The sequence below is a fragment of the Mastacembelus armatus genome, chromosome 5 (genome assembly GCF_900324485.2).
Source record: "Mastacembelus armatus chromosome 5, fMasArm1.2, whole genome shotgun sequence".
NCBI classification, from domain to species: domain Eukaryota; kingdom Metazoa; phylum Chordata; class Actinopteri; order Synbranchiformes; family Mastacembelidae; genus Mastacembelus; species Mastacembelus armatus.
This window is the reverse complement of record NC_046637.1, coordinates 27677886-27687522: the sequence shown is the minus strand read 5'-3', so window position 1 is coordinate 27687522 and position 9637 is coordinate 27677886. Positions and strand designations below refer to the sequence as shown.

Here is a 9637-nt window from a genome sequence, read left to right as displayed (position 1 = left end):
TGAAGATTGGTGGGAGATCAGTGTGAAGGTGGAGCTTTATTAAAATGTGTTTAAGCTTTAAGTAACGGATGATTTAGGCAAATATTTGTCATCGATGAAGAAGACAGTTTAGCATAATGTAAACAGATGTCAGGACCAGTTAAATTTCTCTGTGGAGGGCTCGGGAGACAGTCCACAGGGTGGCGCTATAGAGCTGCGTTAGGAATTAGCTAGGAAGTATCATGTCACAATGACTTGAGTTTTATTAAGTATTTTCTTTGACCATCTACTGCCTTAGCATATAAACCTGCTCAAAAGCTGCTCTGACTGTAAACTCAGACAGCTATTTGGTTTAGTCCACCAGTATCTAACATTCAGTGACCATGAAGGCCATAGTTGTGGTTTTTCTGCTGTGCATGTCTAATTTAATGCTTCCTATGTCTGTGGTCCAAAATAGAAACAGTGGTTTATGCATATTTCAGCATATTGTTAGACAGACTCCTGTCTGCATCGTCTCATTCTCACCCTTTAAGAAAGCAGTTGGTGACGTCTTCAGCAGGATGACATACAGTAAAGCTGATTCGTAGCTTACAGGCCCTACAGCAGATTGTTTATGTCCAGAAGAAAAGGCAGTAAATTGGTATAACCTGGTTCAGTATGACATCGAAATGCATCTGTCACTAAACTCCGTAGTAAATTTTACATGTCATGTGAGCTGAGAAAAGATTTTCAACTGTGGGGTCAAAGACAGTGAAGTTATTATCAATCAGCTCCTCGACATGAATTGCACTGATAAAAAAAAATCACAGTTTGGCATGTGAGAGCACCATCCAGCTGCAGCACCTGGTTTCAGAAAGATAAAAACATCCTGTGAAAACAGAGTTGATTATTTTTCAGTATCAATTTAGTCCAAAACAGCCAAATCAGAACCATAACCAGAGAAATAGGCTAAACTGTAGATAGATCAAACAAGAAATGTGAAGATACGTTCATGTGATAAGAATCCTGGCTTTTCTCTAGCATTGGAAACACCAATGAATCCCTTAATTGGAATAAAAGTAGGTTAATCAATAAATAAAATAACTGTTAGTTGCAGCCGTCCTGTAAATTAGACTATAGATCCTCAGCGGATGCTTTAATGAAGCAGGCCTGTCTGAGATGAATCAGGATGCTGGAGGTTTAGTGCAGAGCTCAAACCTGTGAGTATAATTTGTGAAGTCACAACTAGTTTGGAGGGAAATCCTGGTCCAACAGGCAACTTACCCACTTGAAGTGTGATCACGGAGACCGGACTTTGGACGAGACAGCTTGTTTTCCATCCATCCATCCATCATCTAGACCCCCTTAGTCCCAACCAGGGTCCCAGGGATCTGCTGGAGCCTATCCCAGCTCTCTCTGGGTGAAAGGCAGGGGTCCACCCTGGACAGGTCCCCAGTCCATCACAGGGCCACATAGAGACAAACAACCTCACACACTCACACTCACTCCTATGGGCAATTTAGAGTCACCAATCAACCTGACATACATGTTTTTGGACTGTGGGAGGAAACCAGAGGACCTGGAGAAAACCCACACAAGCACAGGGAGAACATGCAGACTCCACACAGAAAGGCCCCTGATGGGTTTCAGACCAGGAACCTTCTTGCTGTGAGGCAACAGTGCTGACCACTATCTCACTGTGCTGCCCAGCTTGTATTCCTTTGAAATAAAATATATTTGCACAGTCAGCTCTATTCTGGAGGGGCTCTAATGTTTGAGTAGGCTTTTACATGGTGGTCATTTCTTTAATTAAACTTCATCCACCGCGGCTGCATTTTGTAGTTTGACAATGAAGTGTGAAATTATGTACAAACAGACAAACTCCGAGGCTTAACGCAGATATTTCTGGCAGCTCTTGAAGGCTACGGCGCACTGTATGACTACATATCCCATGAGGCGTTTGGAGTGGGCGTGTTTTTTTTTGTGGTGAAGGTTGGCCCTGCGGCTTCTACGTCGGGAGGTGACGGCGCAGTGTCGCTGTTGGTCTGAGGGAACTTCACGGCGGCTACGGGTGTGGCTTCAAACGTGATAAATCCGAACGCGGGGCAAAGACTGCGCCAGGCCAGTAGGGATCAAAAGAGAAATATATCGACTCCAGCAAAGATCAATACCTTTCGAAAGGTGGTCGGTGTGTCCCTGGTGTCTTTACGGGGAGCAGGAATCCGTTTGTTCGGGTTTCAACATCTGGAATACTTTTTTTTTCTGCTGAACTTCGTGGCTCGTTCTTACGCGTTTAAGAAGCTGCTCTGATGTTCTGCTCATTATTATATTTTGGGTTTTTTTTTTAATCCTCGTCGCTGTTTAAACTTCTCCTCCTTCCCTAAAGAAAACGCACCGATGACCGACTGAGTGAAAAAAAAAAAAAAAGCAGCGAGTGTTTTTCGGACATTAGAAAAATCCAAGTTCACCTCGTTAGTTTTCATGCTTTTCCTTCCCTGTCGCGAATGAACGGACCCCGGCTGCTTTGTCTAAACTCTTCAAAAAGGGAAGTCGCATTACTCAACTTCAGCCCTTGTTTTTAAGTAACGGGGTCTGGGGCTCAGCTGTTACTATTATTATTATTATTATTATTATTATTTTCCCAGCTGATTTTTTCCCACTAAGCAGCAGACCTGAAGCGCGCACTAGGAACCATGGGTTGTACTGTTAGTCAGGAAGATAAAGCCGCGGCCGAGAGGTCTAAGATGATTGATAAGAACCTGAGAGAAGATGGAGAGAAGGCGGCGAGAGAAGTGAAGCTGCTGCTGCTGGGTGAGTTTCTCTGCCACAACATGGACACTGGCTAAAGTGCCACATTAATAGTCACAGACGAGTTACGCAACAGCACCAGAGATGTCTGTAATGTCCCCGCAAAATGTGACGCATGAGTGTGACAGACACAACCTCACTGAGGAAGTTTTCCTTCCAGCCTCTGCTGTTTATTGTGCCGTTTCCTGTGGCCTTCGAGCCTCTGCCTCACAGCCCTGCAGTGTTACAGCAGCGACACCTCTGTGGATTGTTTGCGCTCAGAGTTTCCTTCATCCAACCTTCTGAAGAGACGAACTTGACCTGTCACTGTGCGTCCTTGGGTTCCGTCGCCTTCATTCTAGCTTGTGTTTACACGTAAACATGTGGGCTCTGTGGGGCATGTCTGACCAGGTTTGGAGTTGAAACATCACCCTGAGGCACATGTCCCCGTCTAGCAAGGGTGTGTGGAAATTAGTGACATGCTCATACTCAGAGCAGAGCGCACATATGTTTGTTGAAATGTTCCTTTTCCTTTGACCATCAAAGTTGCTGGTTGTTTTAAAAAATGAAGTGGTTTCCTCACAGGGGGACTGGACTCAGGGGTCAGACATGCCAGGGTCTGGTTGATAATGAGTGGGCAGCTGTTTGGATAGTGGACAGCCCTGACTTTTCCCAGCCCTGACTAGAAAACACACACACACACACACACACACACAGTAGGGCACAATTGAGTGACACTTTCCCAGGCTTTGAAATGTCTCCCTGCTCCTTTTAACACTTTATTTGAGTAGCTGGAAATCTGTGGAGTGAAATAACACTGATCAGTGTTGCAGTGATGATGTGACTTGTGGTATATATTTGTGTATTTTAACTATGTAGTTCCTGGGTTAGTGGTTAGCCCTGCTGCCTCACATCAAGAAGGTTCCTGGTTCTAAACCCATCAGTGGCCTTTCTGTGTGGAGTCTGCATGTTCTCCCTGTGCTTGTGTGGGTTTTCTCCAGGTCCTCTGGTTTCCTCCCACAGTCCAAAAACATGTATGTCAGGTTGATTGGTGACTCTAAATTGCCCATAGGAGTGAGTGTGAGTGTGTGAGGTTGTTTGTCTCTATGTGGCCCTGTGATGGACTGGAGACCTGTCCAGGGTGGACCCCTGCCTTTCACCCAGAGAGAGCTGGGATAGGCTCCAGCAGGTCCCTGGGACCCTGGTTAGGACTAAGGGCGTCTAGATGATGGAGGGATGGTGCATGTGACTTTCTGCTTGAAGAGGTACACAGTCAACACTCTAATATTCATGGCTCCTGAGCATGTGGACCCATAACTCTACACACAGAAACTCGTGGCACAAAGTGGATGAAAGAGACTTTCTTTGTTGTCAGTCATGCACAGTGTGTTCCCAGACACCATAAACCAGTACAAACTGGTAAACAGTTTAAGGCAACTGCAAAGACTGTAGTCAGATGTCACTCTCTGTATCTGCATGTATGTGTTGGCAAATGAACAGCCAATCAATACATTTTCAAGAACAAGAACCTGAGAGGTTCCTGTACGGCACCTTAACACAAATATCTGTGACTGCCATCATTAATAGTAGTCGGGGCATGTTGATGTGTTCTGGGGGAGTTGCTTTAGAGAGATGTCAGAACCAATGGGTGGGATTACTTTCAAAATCCAGCTTCCTCCAACAGTTCCCTCCAATATAACCAACTCTACCTTTAAATGTAATATAATATGGGGTATTTAGGGTATTCAGAACTCGCTACAGACCATGTATTGTTCATCTGTTCGGTGATCGCAGGATCGCTGAACTGATTTCTCTTTCTCCTGAAAGAAAAGAGAAAACTCTGCTTTTCTCGGTTTTTCTCTCCTGGGTCTTTGAAGAGACGGCTGGCTGTCGAGTTGTGCCCCTGGTTACGAGGCTAATTACATACTCTGCTCTGTACAGCAGGTTTCATATCAGTAATTACCATCCGGTGCAGTGTGTGAGGGTTGAGAGGAATTATAGCAGAGGCCTGAATCTGAACTGAGGCTTCATGAATTTGAGCACAGGGATGCACGTCATGCAAGTAAAAGTTTGCCCTTGTGCAAAACACATCATAACACGCAAACGCTGCACCGGATATAACCCGAGAATGTTTGTGAAGGATTTCTGGTCTTCACACGTGAAATTTACACGTATTTATCTGAAGAGACCATTTCCTACTCTCTCATAGCCTCAGCTTCTCTTCTTACTATGCTAGTTGTAAGCAAACATCCTGACCAATGTGTTCTGAGGTATGATGTGTGATAGAGGTGTGACGTGATGCCTCCAGGTATGTTATCTGTGATCGCAGCTGAGAAAAGTCTCACTCCTTACTTTGTGACACCAATAAGCAGTCTGTCCTACCTGTCTAATGACACCCAGTTACTGAATCGTAGCCCCGTGGTCCTCCTAAAGTAAACAACAGACTCTGGGCTTTGGGTCGAAGGATCAACTTCATCGCAGACTTTCAGGCGCAGACAGAAAAGGTGGATCTCTTTTTAAATCGAATCCGAATCATTTCCATTGCTCCCAACAGCCTGAGGAAATCTAACCACAATCTTAATCAAAACGTTGGCGCTTTATATTGTATCTGGCTTAACTAAACAAATGCAATTGGATAATCTCCATGGGAAGTGCTTTTTTCCTAATTATGAGGCTGTATGAGATTGATTGTCTTGTTAGTTGTTCCCACAGAAAGTTATTAGTTGATGCAGCAGAGGGCTTCATACTGTTGAGGCTTAAGCCTTCATTAGCAGGAGCTTTCCCTGCTGACTCTGGTCTTTGACTGACATTTAATCTCCTCGTCATCCACAAGAACAACATTAGCTGTTCACTTCAGCTGATTTTCTCTAGTCTTTGGCTTCTGGAAGGAAATGTCACCGTGTGATTCACCGTCAGCACACACTTCACTGTTAACTGTACATAAACACGTTTGGTCAGAGGCTTGACAGGCGATGTTATGTCAATACACTGGGAGAGTGAACGCATGCAGGCCGACAACAAAGTATAAAGGACCATCCACTGGAAATATCTTCGATATGTGTCCCATCCAGGACGTGTGTAGTAAAAAGGAAAAAAAATGCACAGAGTTAAATAGAAAAATGGACAAAACTAATATGCGACGTAAACAGTGACACTGTGCTGCAGTTAACATTAGTGCGAGTCAAGTGTGAAATCTAAACAATTCACTCTACGTGAAGGTTTATCTATGGATATATAAACATAAGACGCACATATGTGTAATAGGTAATGATCAAATCATCCAGGGGTTAACCTAGAATTACACTGGGTCACCTTGACTGTTTTGTTTCAGTCACCACTGGACAGTGTTATGAACCAGCAATGACTTGGTTAGAATAGAAGCACATGATATGAAGCCAGTTATTTTCTCTTCCTCTTTTACATCTGGACTCCTCAGATGCTCGCTCATTAATCTGCATGCTTTGCAAAAGCCTTGGCCAGAATTTAGGGAAGTGGATTTCTAGTGAACACTGAAGCAGATATTAGATAATACAGGCTGTAAAAACTGAGGGGAGGTCTGTTTTGAGAGTTGAGTTTATTATAATACTAAAAGTGGGTTTTGCTAATGTTACTATCATTTTAAGTTGTGAACTGATTTAAGTGTTTTTAAGTGAATCTAATATAAAAAGTGACGATCTGTTACTGAAATGTATGCAAAGTGCATATTTAATCCAAATGGAGTCTCAGCACTTAAAATTATGTTAATATTTTTTCTTTCATTTTAATACAGTACTTTACACCAGGCTGATTTGAATGAGCCCTCACAGTGTTATAAAATTAGAGCCTGTCACAAATGGATTTTTCCTAGAAGTTTTTATCTGCAGTCAGTGTCATCACCTGAACGGGGCTTTGGCCACGGTGCCCATCAGATAAATGGCATTAGAATAATAGGAGATTATCTTTTCAGTAATGTTGGGACAGTAAAATATTTCATAAGCATTTCTTTTGTATAATGTTTAAAGGTAGTTTTTAACCAAAGTACATTACAGAAAAAGCAAATCTGTGCACTGGAAGTTGTACTTTTAATATCTTAGACGTGTAAGAATAAAGTAGTGTAATTTATTTCCCTGTAGCTGTAAAAGTCAAACACTTCGTTGTGAGATTTTACGTAGCTCACTTTATCAGGCTGTAACTGCTGTCATACATGTTCAGAGGCGGTTTCCTTATGTGGGTTGGTGGAGAACAAACCGTTACCTTCACAGTGCTGATCTCAGAGGGCGTATTTTGACTAACCACGCTGCTGCTGCTGCTGCTGCCATTTGTGAAAGCTGTGACTCTGAGCGGAGTTAAGCTGGGAAACCTGAACTATAGCTACTGTTCGAATCTGTTGACAGAAGAGTTTGAGCCTCTTTCTGAGCTGATCCCATCATTTTCTCTTTGCCAGTTGGTGCTTAAATGTGTTTTTGGCTGGTCTGCAAAAATACCACAAAGCTGCTCTTGTCAGCCTCCAGTTTTTGTTTCATTTCCCGTCCAGGATGAAAGCGTGTTATCAGAAAATGCATTGGATCAGTAAAAGCTATTTACTTTTTGAAGTAGATACCAAAAAAAAGAAATAAATAACTGTGACACATGTTTAAGTTTTGAGTTTTACAGGCACATCGCGGTCTAAGCTGAAGTCTCCAGCACAGTCACATATTTACTGTATAGACGTATATTTGATGACTACACAAGGTGACTCCTTCCACTCCTGGTCAGCCCATGTGGTCAGCACTGCACAGACACCGAGTGCCTCCCTCTTATTAAAGTCAGTAGGAGAGTTTTAGTGGGTGTCGGGTGTAATTACAGTAAGCTGATTATAGAGATGTGGGTTTCACTGGAGAGACAGTCACACTGACCTGTTCCATAGGTATAAGCAGCTCCATGTCTTTGTGCTCCCCAACAAACGGCATCATCTGCATTGGTAAGCGGCACCTATACGAGCAGTGCTGGCAAAAATATGCCAGTTCTATTGAAGCGATGTATGAAATGAGCTCCTACCTTATGTTTTTGGGTTACTTGACCTTGTTTACTCACAGTGCTGCCCAGTTAGGTGTATGACGCACTGCATGGCAGATCTGTGTGTGTGTATGTGGTGGGTTGGAATATCCTGCAATTACAGGGAGCGTTCTGTAGATAAAGCTTGCTCCTGCAGACTGTGTGTCTCACTGCGAGTCCACAGGGACCAGACTGCACTATCCTCTTTGCTCTGGAAATACTGATAGCTTAGAAAATCCTCTACCATGGCCCCAGTCCCCTCCTCTAGACAGAGCCCATACCTTTGCTCTATTCCTACTCCGTTTCTCCTGCTTTGTAAAAAGACCACAGCTGCATAGAGATCAATATTTCAGTGTGGAAAGGCAGCATGTGGTGTTTCTTTTAATGTGTGTGTTCTTCTACTTGTCATTTTGTGACTGTCACGAGTGCAGGCCTTTGGATTCACCTTGCTTCTGGTTACTACCGGGTGTGAAGAAGACACAAGACTAGATCATGAGCATAATGCAATGTGAGCACCCTTTACCCGTGATAATGTGTGTAGGAGAGGGGAAGTAGCTACTGCACTGTGTATTCCTGCAGACAGCAATGCACCGACACAGGAACTGTTGCAAGATGCAAAGCTGTCTGAGGGACAGATGTAGGATATAAGCTGTGAGATAAAGAGATTCCTCGGTGTCATTTCACCCCAAAATACCTAGATAAATTAATGAGTCCCATTAATCTTAAAGGTTGCCATATATATATGTATATATATGTATATATATATATATATTTATATAGTGTTTTGGCTTAAGGTGCCAAGCTCTTCACTGAGATGTCAGCCAAATGGCATTTCCTTTGTGACATGCTGCAACATCAGTTTGGGTAATTAGCAAACCTCACTTCACCCATAGCTAACATCTGCCTCTCTCAGTAAAGTCAACATGCTTTATTTTTTTTAACAATTTTATCATTTAATAATTTTTAATCTCTACCAGAGATTTTTTAAAAAGTGCTGCCTGCAAAATACCTGTGTGTTCTTTGGAGAAACTGGGACATTGTTTGATGCTCTGTTTAAATATTATTTTTTTTTAATCATGTGAAAATGAGAAAAAGAACATTTTTTTTTGCAGATGGTCTGAGAAGGCAGCAGACGTCTCAGCAGTGGGGATTTAAATACCTGTAAAACTAAATTATCTGCATGACTAGATTTCATAAGGGGTGAAATCATATGCTTATAAACCCAGTCTTTGTAATTTAACCCCTCAGTCTAATGCTCACTAGTGAGTAGTAAATTGCTTCTTTCTCCCATATAGTGACCCAGACATGGAAGACCTTTGTGTTTCCATTTCAGAGAAGCATAATTGACTTGATTCAGCACAAACCCACACAGGAGCTCCCTGTGCACACCTCCCCTCCGCTCCAACCACTGCCAGATGTGTACATTTTAATCTGTTACTGTCTGTTACGTTTTACCCAAGTGCCTTTGGGCAGAGCGGAGCTTTTTCTTTACATCTGACCATGTCATCAAATCATTCTCCTCCCTTGCCCCACTATGCATTTCCTTCTTCTTACCATTATAGGAAATGAGCTCACTTAACTTCCTCTCCATCCTCATCAGCTTATCCTGCTGTCAGTTTTCTGCACCTGAAGGTCTGGTGTTCCTGCCCCCCCCCCCCCCCCCGGGCCAGGCTGCACTCTCAGCTTTTAGACATATTGATATTATTATTGATATTATAGTATTATTGATATTACGAACGTTAGCTAGTTAAAGAACACAGATCCAGTTTTCAGTGGGGACTATGACTCTCTGATGCATCCGGCTTCATCTTGGAGGGCAAGTGAGCAGAACCCGGGTGGGTGGGGCAGAACAAGGAGAGGAAACAGAGGATGAATTTAA

The 9637-nt window shown here is 43.0% G+C and overlaps 1 protein-coding gene across 1 annotated transcript in view; it reads left to right on the top strand.

The window, feature by feature from the left end:
• Nucleotides 1-2027: 2027 nt before the first annotated feature.
• The window catches only part of LOC113130968 (guanine nucleotide-binding protein G(i) subunit alpha-2-like), a 41220-nt gene continuing 33610 nt past the window's right edge, over nucleotides 2028-9637 (top strand). The window contains exon 1 of the mRNA XM_026307982.2: nucleotides 2028-2769. Coding sequence (XP_026163767.1) covers nucleotides 2652-2769 — 118 coding nt within the window. The 5' untranslated portion in view covers nucleotides 2028-2651. The remainder of the gene's footprint in view (nucleotides 2770-9637) is intronic.